Genomic DNA, 20,110 nt, shown 5'->3' with positions numbered 1-20,110 from the left:
GAGCGACATCATTGATATATACAGAGAAAAAAGTCGGCCTGAGAATTGAACCCTGTGGCACCCCCATAGAGACTGCCAGAGGTCCGGACAACAGGCCCTCTGATTTGACACACTGAACTATATCTGAGAAGGAGTTAGTGAACCAGGCGAGGCAGTCATTAGAGAAACCAAGGCTGTTGAGTCTGTCGATAAGAATACGGTGATTGACAAAGTTGAAAGCCTTGGCCAGGTCGATGAAGATGGCTGCACAGTACTGTATTTTATTGGTGGCGGTTATGATATCGTTTCAGACCTTGAGCGTGGCTGAGGTGCACCCGTGACCAGCTCGGAAACCAGATTGCATAGCGGAGAAAGTACGGTGGGATTCGAAATGGTCAGTGATCTGTTTGTTCACTTGTCTTTTGAAGACTTTAGAAAGGCAGGGCAGGATGGATATAGGCCTGTAACAGTTTGGGTCTATAGTGTCACCCCCTTTGAAGAGGGGGATGACCGCAGCCGCTTTCCAATCTTTAGGAATCTCAGACGATACGAAAGAGGTTGAACAGACTAGTAATAGAGGTTGCAACAATGGCGGCAGATAATTTTAGGAAGAGAGGGCCCAGATTGTCTAACACAGCTGATTTGTAGGGATCCAGATTTTGCAGCTCTTTCAGAACATCAGCCGTCTAGATTTGGGTGAAGGAGAAGTGGGGGGGTGAGCTTGGGCCAGTTGCTGCGGGGGGTGCAGAGCTGTTGGCCAGGGTCGGGGTAGCCAGGTGGAAAGCATGGCCAGCCGTAGAAAAATGCTTATTGAAATTCTCAATTATCGTGGATTTATCAGTGGTGACAGTGTTTCCTAGTCTCAGTGCAGTGGGCAGCTGGGAGGAGGTACTCTTATTCTCCATGGACTTTACAGTGTTCAAAAACCTTTTGGAATTAGCGCTGCAGGATGCAAATTTCTGTTTGAAAAAGCTGGCCTTTGCTTTCTTAACTGACTGTGTGTATTGGTTCCTGACTTCCCTGAGAAGTTGCATATCGCAGGGACTATTCGAAGCTAGTGCAGTACGCCACAGGATGTTTTTATGCTGGTCAAGGGCAGTCAGGTCTGGAGTGAACCAAGGGCTATATCTGTTCTTAGTTCAACATTTTTTGAAAGGGGCATGCTTATTTAAGATGGTGAGGAAAGCATTTTTAAAGAACAACCAGGCATCCTCTACTGACGGAATGAGGTCAATATTCTTCCAGGATACCCGGGCCAGGTCGATTAGAAAGGCCTGCACGCTGAAGTGTTTTAGGGAGCGTTTGACAGTGATGAGGGGTGGTTGTTTGACCGCGGACCCATAACGGACGCAGGCAATGAGGCAGTGATCGCTGAGATTCTGGTTGAAAACAGCAGAGGTGTATTTAGAGGGCAGGTTGGTCAGGATGATATTTATGAGGGTGCCCATGTTTACAGATTTTGGGTTGTACCTGGTAGGTTCCTTGATAATTTGTGAACGCCAAGCGTCAATCTGAATGCCAAGCGTCACATCTGGAGAAAACCTTGCGCTATCACTACGGTGAAGCATGGTTGTGGCAGCATCATGTTGTGTGGATGTTTTTATGCGGCAGTGACTGGGAGACTACTCAGGATCGAGGACCTCAGACTGGGGCGAAGGTTCACCTTCCAACAGGACAATGACCCTAAGCACATAGCCAAGACAACGCAGGAGTGGCTTTGGGACAAGTCTCTGAATATCCTTGAGTGTGCCAGCCAGAGCCTGGACGAACCCGATTGAACATCTCTGGAGAGACCTGGATATAGCTGTGCAGCGTCGCTCCCTATCCAACCTGAGAGCTTGAGAGGATCTGCAGAGAAGAATGGGAGAAACTCCCCAAATACAGATGTGCCAAGTTTGTAGCGTCATACCCAAGAAGAATCAAGGCTGTAATCGCTACCAAAGAAGCTTCAACAAAGTACTGAGTAAAGGGTCTGAATACTTAAGTAAATGTGATATTTCAGTTTTTTATTTTTAATAAATGTGCAAACATTTCTAAAAACCTTTGTCATTATGAGGTATTGTGTGTATATTGAGGGGGGAAAAACTATTTAATCAATTTTAGAATAAGTCTAACAATAAAATGTGGAAAAGTAAAGTGGTCTGAATACTTTCCTAATGCACTGTATGTGGTTTTCACTAGCAAAATAGATACGCCCTAAGAACTTGGCATATCTATCTAGTGATGCTAGCCTCTCATGTATGGGTTGATAACCATAGGATATTGTTATGACTATGGCAGATAACTTTATCACTACGGGGTATATGAAATCTTACCAAGCATAATGCACTATGCATGCTAAGATGCCTGTGAAACAGGAAGCATGTGGAATCTATTGGGCATCATCTGAGATTCCTTCCTGCTGAGGAAGGCAAAGTGTGTGTGACAGGTGCTCTGATCCCTCTCTGCTGCTGACATAGCATGTCTCCATCATACAAATCAAATCGGATTTGTCACATGCGCTGAATACAACATGATCTTACCATGAAATGCTTACTTACAAGCCCTTAACCAACGATGCATTTTTTTTCAAGAAAATATTATAATGTTTTAAAAATCAAAAATAAACAAGTTTAAAAAAGTAACAAAATAACAATAACAACGCTATATACAGGGGGTACAGGTACCGAGTCAATGTGCAGGGATACAGGTTAGTCGAGATAATGTAGGTAATATGTACATGTAAGTAGGGGTAAAGTGACAATGCATAGATAATAAACAGTGAGTAGCAGCAGCGTAAAAAAGGGGGTCAATGTAAATAGTCCGGGTAGACATTTGATTAACTGTTCAGCAGTCTTATGTCTTGGGGGTATAAGCTGTTAAGGAGCCTTTTGGACCTAGACTTGGAGCTCCGGTACCGCTTGCCGTGTGGTGGCAGAGAGAACAGTCCACACACACACAATGTGGAGGGGGAGAGACGTGACGGGAGGGGGCTGAGAGAAGCAGGGAGCGTGAGCAGAGCCCTAATTCCCATCCCTGAGAGGCAGCTGCTTTCAGATGGAAATGGAGAGGGACTGGGCCCACTTCTGTTTCAATTAGAGTCCCCAAACAGCACACATCTCTTTCACAGAAACAGCATGCTTAGTAGCTATGTTTCGGTATGTGTCTGTGTTGTGTGTATGATTATTGCCTGCTTGGACATGCATGAGTCTTCTATGGTGTGAGAGAACAGGAGAACGCAGCAAGATAAACAAAGAACTAGAGGGAAGAGAATGAGAGAAATTGTCCCATCATCTCATGCTGCTTTACTAGTACTGTATTAAAGTAAGTAGGCTGGGGGTTCTTAGATAGGAATACGGTAAAATATGATCATGCATTCTGTCCCATGTGACAGACCAAACTAGTTTTCTGCAGCTGGTTTACCATTGAATGTCAATCAACCTGTTCTAAACAAGCATAATCCAGACCCAGAGCTGCTGAGCCTCTGGAATTTCCAGGCAGCACTAATCCAACCCGACCAATCTCACGCTGCAGTCAGATGCTAATACATTTCTCACATTACAGTTAGAGCGACATGCATAGGTTATGTTTAGCAAAGTCAGGCTTGTTCCTCAAGCAACTTGCTTCTCTCCTTTGGCTCCTCAGTCAGAGAGCACAGATTTGCTCATGACCCGGGAGCTCTAACTGTTGTATAGCAGTGAGTAATTAATTCTGTAAGATTCGGTTTTGGGGCACTGTGGTTCAAGGCCTCACAGGGTCAATGTGGAGCTTAGAAACAAACCTCCCACGCCAGGTCCCTGGCGTCCAGCAGGTAGAGCATGTGGAGAGTGTAACTCACCACCAGTGAGGCGGAGGCCCGTCCGTCCCGGCCCAACCACAGGAGGTTCGGGGGGCTTCAGGGTGTCGCCCGTCTGGCCTGAAGGTCGGAGGTCACTAGGGGCAGTGGGCTTCCGCTGCTGGAGGAAACCAGTGGAGAGATGATGAGCACAGTGACAGCTGTCAATTACAACTAAAACCACCACCACACTCACCGCTGCCAGCACAGTGAGTGAAGTGTGGCATTTACATTCAATAGCATCTATGCATCGTGATTATGCAGAATACTGACGTCCGATGGAAGGACCAAGGATGGTAAACACATGATCCTGCCAGCGTCTGTCTGTGCTAAGGATCTTAGACTTGAATGTTTGATTCAACGTTCATACGGTATCTGTTGATAATATTGGCCTCAGTCAGCTGGAAGTACAAGGACAGGGACTGTTGCTGTTATTGTATCGTGAGACTTCCTGATGTTTAGAGAATACTGGAGCTTTGAGATGTGGATATCATGGCCAGCTTAGAGAAAGCAATTGTATCTGTAGAGCATGTATGTAGAGCATGAATGTATGTGAAAATGAATGGCTGTAGTATAGCCGTTAACATTGATGATGATTATGAGTACATGATACATGGAATGTTAAGGCATAAATGAACGAAAGTGTGTATTCTTACTTTAAATGTACAGTCCTGTGAAAAAGTAAGTACATCCCCAGGAAAGTTGCATTTGTCTGTAAATATTTGGACATGTAATCTTCACTTCAACACTATTGACAGAAAGGTAACCTAATTAAACAAATGAAACTAAAATATTCTACATTGCAAAAATGTATTCATCAAAAATCGACAGAAATGGAATTCCATAGTGAGGAAAAAATGAGTACACCCCTAGCTTCAACAGCTTGTGTTGCCCTCTTTGCCTGAAATATCTTCATGTAGCCATTTCTTGTAACTGTCTATCAGTCTTATAGTATACCGACTGGGAGGAATTTTTTCCCACTCTTCCTTACAGTACTGCTTCAACTGTCATGATTTCTTTCTTTCACGCCCGCTTCAAGTCCCCCCACAGCATTGACAGGATTGAGATCTTGGCTTTGACTCGGCCATTCCATAACCCTCCATTTCATCTTTTTGAGCCATTCTGTTGTAGCTTTGCTTATGTGTTTTGGATCATTGTCATGTGGCAAGATCCATGTACGGTTCAGCTTTTTAACAGATGGCCTCACATTCTCCTCAAGAATTCTCTGGTACAATATGGAATTCATGGTTGACTAAATGATGGTAAGTTGGCCAGGACATCAGGAAGCAAAGCAGCTCCAAAACATAAAGCCACCGCCTCCATGCTTTACGGTCGGTATGAGGTTCTTCTGTTCAAAGGCAGTGTTTGTCTTCAACAAAGATGGTGTCTGGCATTGCGGCCAAACGACTCCACCTTGACGCATCTGTCCAGAGCACATTGTTCCAGTAGTTTGGTCTTTACCCAGGTGTTGTCTGGCAAACATCAGTCTTGTCTTGATATTCTTTTTTGAGAGCAGAGGCTTCTTCCTTCCTGACCTCCCATGTAGGCCAAGTTTGTGCAGACTATTTCTGACAGTTGACTCATGCACTTCGATATTGATTGTGGCAAGAGAGGCCTGTAGATCCCTTGATGTTACCCTGGGGTTCAGACACTTCTATGAGCATCTTTCAGGCAGCTCTTGGGCTGAATTTGGTGGGACGACCTGTCCTAGGTAGATTGCCAGTGGTCTGGAATTTTCTCCATTTGTAGATGATCTGTCGGACAGTGGAATGACGTACTTCAAATTGCTTGGAAATGGATTTTTAATCCCTCCCAGACTCACGGGCATCAATAATCTTTCTTCTGAGGGCCTCTGAGGTCTTTTGATCTTTGCATGATGTCTTACCACACACCCATAAGGTTAAGACCAAAACAGACCAAGTTTCTAATCTTTATGGAAGGCTGGACCCCCCCAAGGTACTATAATGATTTCCTAATAATTTGCACCTGTTTTGGTGCACCTTATCCTAATCTTTGCCATTTTAGGTGATGGTAAAGGTAGGTGTGTACTATTTTGTTCTGCATAAGGAAATTGCATTTTTGTTTTTCAAAGTAAATGTTTTTGTGTGTGCTTTGTTAAATTGGGTTTCCTTTATCAATGAATGTGGTTAGAATTTAGCTCAAACATCCATGTGTCCAAAAACGAGGGGGAAAAAAAGACCACTTCCCAAAGGGTGTACTTACTTGTTCACATGACTGTATGTGGTTCTGTCTTTGAGCTGTTCTATTAATGTACATTATTATGTCATGTTTTATGTTTTGTCTGGACTACAGGAATAGCTGCTTTAGCACTAGCTAATGGGGATCCTAATAAAATACTAACAGCAGCAAATCAGACTATTACCACAGCTCTAATTCACCCCACACCAGTGATTGCTTCCATTGCCGCCGCCAGCGACAGTTGCCGTGCATCATCATACCTAATATGGATGATAGCCTCAGATGGCTGGCTGTTGATTAGAACACAAAAGGACGCCAGCCAGCCAGCCACTGAGACTTGTTTTTTATAATTAGGCAGCAAACGGACAGTCGCTCCAAACGGGAATAAAACAGACGTGATTAGAGTTTATAGGAGGGGAGGGCAACGCAAATAAAACCTTGTGGCAGCTAACTGGATAATAAAAATGAAAAGGCAGTATAAATAGATATGATAGGATAATAAATAGAAAGGACAGCTTCATAGGGACCCCGAGTTACATCTCAGGAAAGGAGAAATGAAAAGAGATGGAGAGCGTAGAGGAGCGAGGGTGAGGCTGTAAATCTCCAGGAGTCTCGGTGGCCAGGGTCGGCTACAGAGTCACTAAACAGAGAGATTGACAGAGGACCTCGGTCAGGGAGCCATATTGCCTGATGAAGTACATGTATGTGGAGAGATTGACACCTCCCATGGAGCAGCACCATACAGGGAAAATAAATGTTTAGAGAAACATGTCAAAGCATGTGGAGGAGCCAAGGGACCTTTTCTGTAGCCGTTTGTCAATGTCGTGCTCTGGGTCAATGTCGTGCTCTGGGTCAATGTCGTGCTCTGTGCCACTGAGAGGAAAGTAGTGTGTGACTGAGGGAAACATATGTAGCTAGCTGGCTGTAAATAACTTGTTGATCATCAGTGTTCCATACTCTGAGCACAGGCAAGCTTGCTGTTGGAATCTCGCTCTCTACAGTGACTCAGATGACAGATTGCATGGGAAATAGATGGAAGCATGAGAGAAGGAGGAGAGGCACAGCAGGTCATACCTGAGGTAGAAGACTGTTGGAAGACTGTTGGGAGGTAGCGTTCTCATCTGGGGAGACAGGACAGACAGCAGTTAGTTAGGTCATGAGTAAGGCAGTCAATTAATATCATATCATTTCATTTCTATTTAATTCATTTCAAGATTTCGGGGGTGATAAAAGTGAATATTGTACTTCCCTTTCCTAAAGATGATGTTTTATGCATATGGAAGTATGGGTAGTGTTGGTGACCATGGTCAGACGAACCTCAGTCATTTTAAAACCGAGAGAATAGCTGCCGATGAAGCAGCCATCAATAACAAACCTTACTCCAACCAACCCATTTAACATATTTTTTTGTTGTTGTATTTTTTCCTCCCCAATTTCGATCTTGTCTCATCGCTGCAACTCCCCAACGGGCTCGGGAGGCCAAGGTCGAGTCACATGTGTCACGAAACATGACCCAACAAACCGCGCTTCTTAACACCCGTCAGCTTAACCTGGAAGCCAGCCGCACTAATGTTTCGGAGTAAACACTGTTCACCTGACAACCGGGGTCAGCCTGCAGGCGCCTGGCCCGCCACAAGGAGTCGCTAGAGCACGATGAGCCAAGTAAATCCCCCCGGCCAAACCCTCCCCTTACCTGGACGACGCTGGGCTAATTGTTCGCCGCCCTATGGGACTCCCGATCACGGCCGGTTGTGATACAGCCCGGGATCAAACCCGGGTCTGTAGTGACGCCTCTAGCACTGCGAGAAAGTGCCTTAGACTGCTGCACCACTCGGGAAGCCCCCTATTTAACGTCTTAACAACATTACGGAGGACTGCAAGTTAAGGATTGGATGTCATCCTTCTCCAACAGTCTTTCATCCACATAAAAGGGAACGCGATTACATCAGCAATTAGACCCGCCACATTTATTCCTATGACAATGTTAAATGACATCCTATTCATTTATTATGAATGTGACACAACAGAAACCATGGGGGACTGTTAAAACATCTATATCAACAGATTAGCTGTTAATTAAATCCCCTTTAATCCAATGAAATGCGGTGTCATTCAAAAGTTAAGGAATGAGTCACCCGATACAGCATGGACCATCCTGGCGACTACAAATGTAGAGGGAGCTAGCACGCTGCATTTCACTACTCCATTTATACATGCTGTAAACTATGTACGTGATTTGACTTGATTTTGAGTAGGATATCATACGTAAGCAGCATATTCCAGGCTCTGTCCTACTGGTGATGAGGTTAAACCATAGCTGTGTTAGGGGACAGGGTTACTACCAGACAGAGCAAAAGAGGAGGGGTTTGGAAACTGACCCCTGCTCCTTTTCAGCCCTGGTGTAATCCTGTTAAGAATGAGGGGTCACACTTTTCAACGCACCAGGGAGGGTGTGAGTGGTTGGGGTGCGGGAGAGGGGAAAGGTTAGCAAGTGTTTCTTATTCTCCAGGCTGAGGGAGCAATGTTTACTCCCACATAAACTGCCATTGGTCAGGAAACATGAAGGGAATTGGAATATCCAAACCGTTTTCTACACTCCCTGTCCCACGGTCAGTGTGTTGTTACCTGTACATTTCTGTGATGGGGGGTCCTGTGTGGACTGGGGGACTTCGGTCTGGGCGGAGAGCAGCAGTTCATACTTGTGATCCTCCATCTCCTCCCCTCTCTCATCGATGCTGCTGGTAGTGTACAGGGCCTGTAGGGAGAGGGAAGGCAGGTCAACAACACAGCATCATTAGTATAAGGCTAATCAATACTTTTCTCAGGCTGTGATGCTGGTGACTCCTACAGTGATGTAAAAATCCCTCCACAGCGCCCTCTAACGGTTGTTGTGAGACTCTTGGCAACAGTTGTCAGCTCATGCATAGCACACTAAAGAAGCAAGAATTCTGGGATATGGGGCTGCTCAAAATAATTCATCCCTTTTAGAAATCCAAAATGACCCCAAAACCACAGAGGGTGGAGTGCATATATGGTTATTGTACGGCTGGGTAAACACTACCCTAGCTTTTAAGAGGACACCATTAAATAAAGGGTGTGACTAAGGGCACTAGGGTATTTAAAACTAACACCGTCATATAATCCCAACACTGGCAGTACTTTCCATGATTCCATGTTTACCCCCTTGTCAGCCACTGAATAGACCGAGTCTGCTCCCTCTCTCCCATAAGCAGTACAGTTCCTTTCTGCTTCACCCCATCGCTCCCCCTCTTCTCTTCCTTCCTCTAACCAACGCCACACTCAGATTAATATTAATGAAGGGTTTGTGTGATTTGAGCAGACATGGAGAGAATCGTCAGGAAGGGGTGGCGTCCGCAGCACCATTGACATTCTAAGCGGCTGACTAACATTTGCTAACGCCACATGCCAACAGTGACATTCAGGATAAAGCCTATTAAAACTCTGGCCAATAGAAATGGCAACATAGTCCTTCAAAGAGGAGCTCTTATGACCATAGATACTGACCTCCGAGTTAAGCTCCTCTTCATGGCCTGGGGCATGTTGGGATTGGTGAGCAAGCCGGTCTTTCTGTAATTGGCAAACAGAGAATGAAATCAGTGATTGTGCTCAGACATTAGATTGACACATTATCTTGAACTACAAGGTTGGCTGAAAAGATGAGAACTGGTGCCTTGAATTCAAACAGATTTTGTCTTTAAGAAATATGCTGTCAAAATTCTGACAGGAAGATTTGTAAATCCAGTCCACTCAACTCAACAACAATTACATGCAGAGAACCATTGCCCTCTAGTGTAGGAAAAGTATTTAGATCCCCATCTACTCAAAATCTGTCACGTTGTGTGTTTCTGTAGTGTAAGGCAGTTCCAGACCAACCTTTCCGGCTTCACTGTCAGGTCGTCCAGAGTCCCTGTCGGAGGACTTGCCACTGGCCAGGCTGTCCAGAGAGTGACAGGAAGTGGCCTCGAACAGCGCCTCATACGGGCTCTCCTCCTCAGGCCCCGGGGCCAGCCCCGAGATCAGCTCACTCACCACCCCCAGCTCACCTACAACACACATACGCATCTTAATATATTGACGGACAATACAAAAACAGGTAGACATGCACAGCTTCACACCAGTACACAGCATTGGCTGGTGGTTACGTGTTAAACACCATATCCTGTCACTGCTCACTCAACTCAAGGTTTTCTGTATTGCTATGACTTACCTTTTTTCCGAAGGCTAGGGCTCTCATTAGGTGGAGGGACAGGGGGAGGAGGCAAGTGTAAAACAGGGGGATTTCCTGACATATGGCCTGCAGAGATATACGGAAGAAAAGGTAATTCAAATAACATCATTAGTGAGAAAAAACAGACTTTTTGAAATCAGTTTGTGGTCAAGTTAACCTTTCTTTAAGTCCCATAGGGAACCAATGATCTCTGTACTTCTTACCCAGGATTAGAGCTGCTATCTGTCGGCTCTTCTGAGAGGGCATTTCTCTGACAGTGTCCAGCGCTGTCAGGCCCTTGCTGTCCACCATGTTCACATTAACCCCTAGAGAAGGACAAACGGAGACATGACGAGAGACAGAGGACAGAGCAGGGGATTAGGAGAGGAGTGACAAATGAGCAGAGGGTTAGGCCATATATCTGCATTATTCGGCAGTTATAGAAACGTGTTGTGTTTTGGAGGCATCAGTGTCTGACCTGCACTCAGAAGTTTCTGCACCACGTCAGTCTTCCCGAAGAGAGCTGCTTCATGGAGGGCGCTGCCCTTCTCCGTCTGCAGAGAGACCCAACAAACACACCACAATAAAACCAGAATCGAAACAGTGCAAGGTTGAGCAATAACAAAACACGTAAAGACATCAAAGTAGATTCCACGCCAGTAACATACAGCACATCAGAGGTCAGATCTCTAACCCTAACCCTCCCTGCTGAGAGGAACAGGCGAAGACCTGTCTATCGCACCGCACCACTTTGACTTCGATTCCACTCCTCTTATCTTGGTCAGCTAGGACATACAGCTTAAAGCTAAGCCTGCAGGATACTTCTTGAACACACAGGACAGGTTTGACCTGCGTGAAATAGAAGTTTGGCGAGTTTACTTAGACCCCACCGAATGCCACCCCAGCGTGTTTTGCTACGGACAATTATTTGGTTGAGAAATCAAAGCAGATCATTTTCCAGCTCGCAGCACCATGCTAATGGAAACCTGCAGGAAGCAGAGCCTGAAGGACTCATTGGACCAGACCTGCTATATAGCAGAGACGAGGGGAGTGGAGGTAGGACACGACAGATGGATGGCACAGTTTGGTATAAGAAAGGGGAGAGGGCCGAAAGCCATCATTTCTTTAGCCTAAATAAACAGTTCAATAGGGTTGTATCAAGACCCTTTGACTTTTTCCACATTTTGATAGTTTCTGCATTGTTCTAAAATGCATTAAATAAATAAAAATCCTCATCACAATACCCCAAAATGACAAAGTGAAAACAGGTTTTTAACTATTTTTGTTAATGTATAAAAATAAAAATAAACTTAAATACCTTATTTAAATAAGTATTCAGACCCTTTACTATGAGACTCGAAATGGAGAGCAGGTGCATCCTGTTTCCATTGATTATCCTTGAGATGTTTATACAACTTTATTGGAGTCCACCTGTGGTAAATTCAATTGATTGGACAAGATTTGGAAAAGCACACACCTGTCTAAATAAGGTCCCACAGTTGACAGTGCATGTCAGAGCAAAAACCAAGCCATGAGGTTGAAGGAATTGTCCATAAGCTCCGAGACAGGATTGTGTCGAGGCACAGATCTGGGGAAGGGTGCCAAAACATTTCTGCAGCATTGAAGGTCACCCAAGAATACAGTGGCCTCCATCATTCTTAAATGGAATAAGTTTGGAACCACCAAGACTCTTCCTAGAGCTGGCCGCCCGGCAAAACTGAGAAATAGGGGGAGAAAGGCCTTGGTCAGGGAGGTTCCAAGAACCCGATGGTCACTCTGACAGAGCTCCAGAGTACCTCTGTGGAGATGGGAGAACCTTCCAGAAGGACAACCATCTCTGCAGCACTCCACCAATCAGGCCTTTATGATAGAGTGGCCAGACAGAAGCCTCCTCAGAAAAAGGCACATGACAGCTGGGTTGGAGTTTGCCAAAAGGCACCTAATGACTCTCAGACAATGAGAAACAAGATTCTCTGGTCTGATGAAACCAAGATGGAACTCTTTGGCCTGAATGCCAAGCGCCACGTCTGGAGGAAACCTGGCACCATCCCTACGGTGAAACATGGTGGTGGCAGCATCATGCTGTGGGGATGTTTTTCAGCGGCAGGGACTGGGAGACTAGTCAGGATCGAGGAAAAGATGAACGTAGCAAAGTACAGAGAGATCCTTGATGAAAACCTGGTCCAGAGCGCTCAGGACCTCAGACTGGGGCCAACGTTCACCTTCCAAAAGGACAACGACCCTAAGCACCAGGTTTGTGGATTAATGGATTACATGTCATCCGTTACATGTAAGGGATTACTAAAAACTGGTAACTGTAATCTGTTATGTTACCAGCAAAAACATTGTAATCAGATTACAGATACTTTTGAAAAATATTATTTTGAGGGTTACTTTTAAATTCAGAAAGGATGTTTGTAAAAACAAAATCTTTGACACTTCTCTGTTTTCTCAGTGACATTCAAATCAGCATTGAAAAAAGGAGCAAGTTTAAGTTTGTTCCACCCAAACGAGTCTGACCACACTCGGAGACCACTATGATGACACACCAAATGTGTTTGATGGATTGCGGGAAAAGAACAGGAATAGGCTTTTGTAGGCTAACCGTCCAAGCTATGTCATTCAATGGTGCGACTGCTGTCGGCATCCAAAGATTATCCAATTTAAATAAACGCTTAGAGGTAAGGATGACAGAAGTGGTTTAGTCTACGGCGATACGGATATCACTTATTATTGATATCTACAAAGCGCATTGATGTGAATTCTTTTTGAAACCAGTGGACAGCTAGTGAACAACGCGCTCTTGTAACAGCTGCGCAGTGCGGATCCCAGCCTATCCAATAGAAGTGGGGCTTTTATTGCTCAATTTAATTCATGCTAATACATTTTTTTAATCCATAGGCTTAATGGACATATTCAAACTCGCACGCTTTGATAGACATAAAGGGGCAATCTGTAGTTGCTACATCCATTTTTGGATACATATATCCATTGATTCTTAACTTATACATGCCTCATTGAGCTAAGTTCAACTATCATTCTCCACGAGAACCCAAAATAAAAGCTGGATTTCCTCCAATGTTTGTAAACATTATAAATGTAAACAAACACTGTATAGCCTCATAACATGTTAAAACAATAATGTTGATATCATGGCTGGTCAGTCCTTGCATCCACAGCTTTGTCTATTAATCTGAGAGTGGTTACATTTCTCCAGGCCCATCCCTCAGCTTTTTACCAAAACAGAGGCAGGCTGTTTTGTTATTGTTTCATCTGTGGATTTGCCCTTTAAACAGCTGCATATTATCAAGACATCACCAACAAAAAGTTAAACAATTGGCCTATAGCAAATGCAGCATGTGGCATTCATTTTTCACATGTAAATAGTACTTTTCAGTAGTGCTCAAAGTATGCCATTCCATGAGCGCAGCATTTATTTTTCAACTCTAATCAATGAGCCTAATCAGTCCTCCATGACAACAACATCCTAAACAACAGAGGGCTGGCTAATAAGTCCTTAGTCTTGGGGTGATGCTCAGGTAAAACAATTTGGATAATCTATACTTCCAAGTCCTATTCTTGAAGATCAAGGGATATAACATTTATTGTAGACTGAAATTCTGAGACTTTGGTTTTTAATGCAATTATATAATTTATATAATTATAATGTAATCGTATTATTATATGAAGTAGAAAGCGATGGATTAGAAGAAGCCAACATAACCAACCCGTAAAGTAAAATTTAACATCCACATATGGCCAGCTATGTAAACTTTAACATTGATTTATCCTGCAATAGATGTCGTTCAATTGGTAACATACATTGTTGTCTTCTTTGAATGCCTCTTAAGGGAAAAGTAATCTAAAAGTAATGGAATGTGATCAGATAACATTACCGAGTTTGGGTAATCCAAAAGTTACGTTACTGATTATAATTTGGGACAGGTAACTAGTAACTGTAACAGGTTACATTTAGAAAGTAACCTACCCAACCCTGCTAAGCACACAGCCAAGACAATGCAGTAGTGGCTTCGGGACATGTCTCTAAAAGTCCTCGAGTGGCCCAGCCAGAGCCCGGACTTGAACCCCATCGAACATCTCTGGAGAGACATGAAAATAGCTGCGCAGCGACGCTTCCCATCCAACCTGACAGAGCTTGAGAAGATCTGCAGAAACTTACCAAATACAGGTGTGCCAGGCATCATACCCAAGAAGACTCGGCTGTAATCGCTGCCAAAGGTGCTTCAACAAAGTACTGAGTAAAGGGTCTGAGTAATTGTGTAAATGTGATTTCAGTTTTTAATTTGTAATATATTTGCAAACTTTTCTAAAAACCTGTTTTTGCTTTGTCATTATGGGGTATTGTGTGTAGATTAATGATTTAATTCATTTTAGAATAAGACGTAACGTAACTAAATGTGTAACTAAATGTGGAAAAAGTCAAGGGGTCTGAATACTTTCCGAATGCACTGTATGTAGGCTTAAATACTTGAAACAGCAGATGAAGCCACCCTGAATCCAACATAAGATTGTGTCAATCACAACATACCACATTGTGTTTATACAAAATATTATTATGGACACATTCTGTCTCTATACATCCACACAACTCTACACTCGCACACCAACACACTGAAAAGAATCATTGAGCAGGAGACAACAGACCCAGTGTTCTCCTCAGTCCTCACCTCGTAGTTGATGTCCATGCCGGCTGCCAGCAGCACCTCCACCACGGCCAGGTGTCCGTTACGTGAGGCCAGGTGCAGCGGCGTGTGTTTCTTGGTGTTGCAGCAGAGCAGGTTGGGGTGGGCGGTAAGCAGCAGCTTGACCACCTCCAGACGGCCGTAGAGTGCGGCCAGGTCCAGTGGCGTCTCAAACTTGTTGTTCCTCATGGTGGGGTCGGTCAGCTCCTCCAGCAGCAGACGCACCACCTGGGTGTGGCCGTACTGGGCGGCACAGTGGAGGGGGGTCTCATTGTCGTTGTTCTGTTGGGGGGGGCGACCAGGAATTGAAGGCAAGGGGTGAGCATCAACATAGGGGTGGTTGAGATAGAAGTAGGTGTGGTGGGTATTGGGAGTACAGAAGGAAGGGGGCATTAAGTGAGTCATGGTCAGTTCAGGGTTGGGCAACTGGTGGCCCACATTTTTTTGAAGGCCCACGGATAAATTTCCAATAAGGTTGCCCCCGTTTAGGAACTCAGTCGGGGTCTCAACTTACTGTTGAGGGTTAGAATAGTAGAATACAATAGGTGCAATTTCAAAAATTGGTTGTGCATCAGCAGTTTTTCCAGGAGCACCAACCAGGATGACAAAGCTAAAGGGGAGCGCTGGCTGGCTGAGAGCAGGGGTTGCTGGGAGAATGCTGGGGAGAGGGTACTGAAGTCGTGATTGGTAACTGTCCCTGTTGAGTAGAGCTGGCTAACAGATGCTTCTTATATGGCATGGCCTGCTATAAATGTGACGAAAGGACAGTCTGTTGACATTTAGTAAAGGCCACCAGACTCAGGAAAGACACTTCTGTGATGACAATATGTCATGTGTCGCTTGGTTGTTTAAGTAACTGCTTCATGCAGACAGAGATGGGGGTGACCACCAGCGTGAGAGAGAGGTGAGTGTTGTGGTGACAGACACAAAGCGTGGTGAGTGTGATCCATGCAGCGCTTCACATGCAGAGGCAGCAAGCATACGTTACCAGGGTGACCCAGCGAGCTACAGTGCTAGAGGGATAAGACTCATGTCAATACAGTCAGTGTCCCTGAGAGCAGAACAGCGGATGGATGGTCAAATGTCACATTTCTGACTACACAGGAAGGCAGACGGACTGGACAGAGCAACGGACAGAGCAAAGATCTTTAAATACAGATCATCTCCAAGTGCAGAGAGAAAGGATCAAACCAATATGTTCACTATGACAACATTACAACAGGCTTTTCCACTCAAAAAGCAACCACACTCCAAGATAAAGCCGATGCCGAGTGAGTTGCAGCATATGCCGTAGCCAAACATAATCTCTATATCAAATCGAAAATATTAGAGAGAATTTCATAACACCGCAAGATAGGATAAGACCCATTTATGAATTTTGTAACAACATGTTAACATCATTACAAATGTCATCTAGCCTATGTCAGCAGCATATTCAGTAGAGTGGACTTGTTTTCAAATCTCCACTTTTATTTTCAAGTCCTACCACCACCAGCCAGAAGGGGGCGTACAATACATTGAGCCTGATAGATCAGCTGAATAATGGTCTTAATATCCAATGCATTTCCAACTCAATGATAGACCTGGCCTCCACAATCACCCGACCTCAACTCAATTGAGATGGTTTGGGATGAGTTGGACCCCAGAGTGAAGGAAAAGCAGCCATCAAGTGCTCAGCATAATGTGGGAACTCCTTCAAGACTGTTGGAAAAGCATTCCAGGTGACTGCCCCATGAAGCTGGTTGAGAGAATGCCAAGAGTGTGCAAAGCTGTCATCAAGGCAAACGGTGGCTACCTTGAAGAATCTAAAATATATTTGGATTTATTTAACACTTTTTTGCTTACTACATCGATTCCATATGTGTTATTTCATAGCTTTAATATCTTCACTATTATTCTAAAATGTAGAAAATAGTAAAAATAAAGAAAACCCCTTTAATGATAAGGTGTGTACAAACTTTTGAGTGGTACTGTATATAAAACATTTTAAAATCAAGCTTGGTTCTTAGAACCGGTGTTACATCAGCGACCGCGAGACGCGGATGTAATAAAACAGAGCGGTTTGTGTTTTCTTCCTACAAATGTGTCTCTATCCTTTGAACCGTTTAAGCTACGGAAGCTCAGGAACATGTCTTCTGTTTCCCTCTAAAATGCCCACAAGCCGCGCAGGACTCATTAGAACAGAGTAGACAAGACCAGGCACTAAATCTGAATGGGGAAAAATAACAATCAATGATGTTCTTCTCTAAACCGAAGATTATAGATTATTAACTTCCCAATACTTTTCTGATGAATTTCAGTCATTTCAAACCATACTTCCTTCAGATTGAAATACTGTCAAAAGTACTGCAGATTTTTAAGACTGTAATAGCCCCAATTAAAAAAGTAAACATTGGCCGTTGATTTATTTTTGACATTGCTAACTTTTTTTTTTATAATATCAAAATGGGGTCGCGGGCCAAAACAGTTTGGGAACCCCTGGTTTACAGGCAGTATGCTGTCGACGACAGGTCTGAGAGCGAACACACAGGTTTTGCATACAGGTTTAATGATAAACATAATGCAAGCCTAAAGGTAATGAATGAATTACTGATGCCGTTGTAAGAGAAACCCCCAGACCCCTCCAGCCTAGCTTCTCTGTGCCAGAGTGTCAGTCATGCCACAGCGGGGTAGCCGACAGCTGGCAGGAGAATACCCACACACGGTGTGCCAGGTTGGATCACATCCTATGGGAGGAGGTGCCAGCTGGGCCTCTTTTCTGCCAGCCATGGAGTCACCGATGCAGGGCCATGAGACAGGGATTGGAGGAGATTACAGGGCACCCAGGACAGGTGTTGGCCCCTCCTCTCTGACTTGACACAAAGCAGAGGCTCCAGATGCGTGTGCGAGTGCGTGAGTGCGTGAGTGAGTGAGTGGAGTGAGTTTGTACCTCCCCGACAGAGACCGGTCACAGCTTGAGCTGAGAGAGAGGAGGAGAAAGTTTAAAAAAATATGATCAGAGCCGAGGGAAAACAAAACGCCACCTGCTTTTCTGGAGAGATGCGGAGAGCCCTGGAGAGAGAAAGACAGACTAAGAGTGGCTGAGTCTGGCCTTGTGTGAACTGCACTAAACAAACAAAGACCACAGCGCAAAAGAAAACACTCGAAAATAAAAAGCCTCTGTTTGTGGAAAGCCACAAGCCTCCGCGACTTCAATTCTGCTGCGGTTTTGTCGGTTTGGGATTTGATGACTTGTTTCTTCCTGCTTCCCCTATGTGTTTTTGCTCTAAATTAAGGATCTCTTGTTCTTGGTTTCTCTCGGTCTCCCTCTCTTTCTGCTGCAGGGACATGGCACGACCACACACAAAGGAGCATGCCGTCTCGCATCTGTGACACACGTCAACTGTTTTGTCATCCAAAGCTTTTTAAAGAGATTTACTCCCTACTGTGAGATGCGGGCTACTTCAGAGGAACATGTTTTATAGCCTTGGGTATACTTGTAAAAGCTGGATAAATCAACCATAACAATATCCAAATAGAAACCAGCTTCAACCTCCACACTGTATGTGTGCTGGCTAACCACTGATAATGGCCTATTGAATTCTACCTGCAAAAACCAAGACTTTCTTAAGACTTACAGCAGGAGGGGAGACAGATTTGTCATGGCATGAACACATGATCAGTGTCTAGCTGTAAGACACATAAAGAATCCCAGCTCCTCTCCATCCTAGTGGTGTGGCCAGTGCTGTTCGTTCCATGGCTTTGAGTCTGACAACATCTGATCGTATTAGCCATGGCTGGCCTCTCTGCCGGAGCAGAGCAGAGCGGAGGGTGAGCAGCATGAATCAGACCTACCCTGAGCCGCCTCCTTCCCTCCACACTAGCCTACTGCACACAGAGGTTCACGTGAGACGGCAAACCAACAGACGTTCTCATGCTAACATAAGGGAGAAAGCCACACACACACACACACACACACACACACACACACACACACACACACACACACACACACACACGTCCCGGTCATCCAAAGGGCAGAGTTGACTGATGGGCAGCTACAATCAAGACAAGGATAAGTACATTATGTAAGTCAAGTGTGTGTGTTAGTGTGTAAGTATTCCTGGAGAGAACATTCAATATGAACCCAGTACGAACACACAGTCATAGATTCCACAAAAGTACAGTACATAACAAATGTGTCTTTGTCCTAGTGTAGACTCAGATTGAAGTGCTTTTTCTGTGCCCTTTGAAATGCTCAACAGAACACTAACCAGGAACATGTGGAGATCAGTCCTAATCTCTGCCCTGTTGTGATGCCAGTCATACTCACTCACACTAGAAGTAACGTGTGTAGGGCTACTGGCTGAGACGCGGAGCGACTCGTGACCTCTGGTTAGTGACGTGCTCGCGCAGCGCGAAGGCTAGGCGGGGTTACGTCACCCTCTCCCCCGAGGGGGCGGGGGATGGAGGGGCAAGGCGCTGTTGCAGCCACAGGGTTGCCCACATCGCTGCACACGACTACTCGCAGTACACACATAGAATTGTAAATCTCTGTTTCTCATTCAGCGCACACATATGAAGAGAAAGAGACACACACACACATCAAGAGAAAGAGACACACACACACATCAAGAGAAAGAGAGACACACACACACATCAAGAGAAAGAGACACACACACACACATCAAGAGAAAGAGACACACACACACATCAAGAGAAAGAGACACACACATCAAGAGAAAGAGAGACACACATCAAGAGAAAGAGACACACATCAAGAGAAAGAGACACACATCAAGAGAAAGAGACACACTTCAAGAGAAAGAGAGACACACATCAAGAGAAAGAGAGACACACATCAAGAGAAAGAGAGACACACATCAAGAGAAAGAGAGACACACATCAAGAGAAAGAGAGACACACATCAAGAGAAAGAGAGACACACATCAAGAGAAAGAGAGACACACATCAAGAGAAAGAGACACACATCAAGAGAAAGAGACACACATCAAGAGAAAGAGAGACACACATCAACAGAAAAAGATACACACACATCAAGAGAAAGAGAGACACACATCAAGAGAAAGAGAAACACACATCAAGAGAAAGAGAGACACACATCAAGAGAAAGAGAGACACACATCAAGAGAAAGAGAGACACACATCAAGAGAAAGAGACACACATCAAGAGAAAGAGACACACAT

General features: G+C 44.6%; 1 protein-coding gene across 8 annotated transcripts in view; it reads right to left on the bottom strand.

Annotated features, from left to right (window-relative positions):
- The window catches only part of LOC115168138 (ankyrin repeat and SAM domain-containing protein 1A), a 119,024-nt gene that overhangs the window by 49,496 nt on the left and 49,418 nt on the right, over positions 1–20,110 (bottom strand). For 7 of the 8 annotated variants that reach the window (XM_029723109.1, XM_029723110.1, XM_029723114.1 and 4 more), the window contains 9 exons: positions 14,909–15,205; positions 10,699–10,774; positions 10,445–10,546; positions 10,221–10,307; positions 9,887–10,056; positions 9,518–9,580; positions 8,618–8,747; positions 7,067–7,113; positions 3,797–3,914 (listed from right to left, as the gene is read on the bottom strand). In XM_029723109.1, coding sequence (XP_029578969.1) covers positions 3,797–3,914; positions 7,067–7,113; positions 8,618–8,747; positions 9,518–9,580; positions 9,887–10,056; positions 10,221–10,307; positions 10,445–10,546; positions 10,699–10,774; positions 14,909–15,205 — 1,090 coding nt within the window. The remainder of the gene's footprint in view (positions 1–3,796; positions 3,915–7,066; positions 7,114–8,617; positions 8,748–9,517; positions 9,581–9,886; positions 10,057–10,220; positions 10,308–10,444; positions 10,547–10,698; positions 10,775–14,908; positions 15,206–20,110) is intronic. The other variant, XM_029723111.1, reaches the window with a different exon arrangement.

This window comes from Salmo trutta, chromosome 30 (genome assembly GCF_901001165.1).
Source record: "Salmo trutta chromosome 30, fSalTru1.1, whole genome shotgun sequence".
In the NCBI taxonomy this organism is placed as follows: domain Eukaryota; kingdom Metazoa; phylum Chordata; class Actinopteri; order Salmoniformes; family Salmonidae; genus Salmo; species Salmo trutta.
This window is presented reverse-complemented; position numbering and strand designations above follow the sequence as displayed.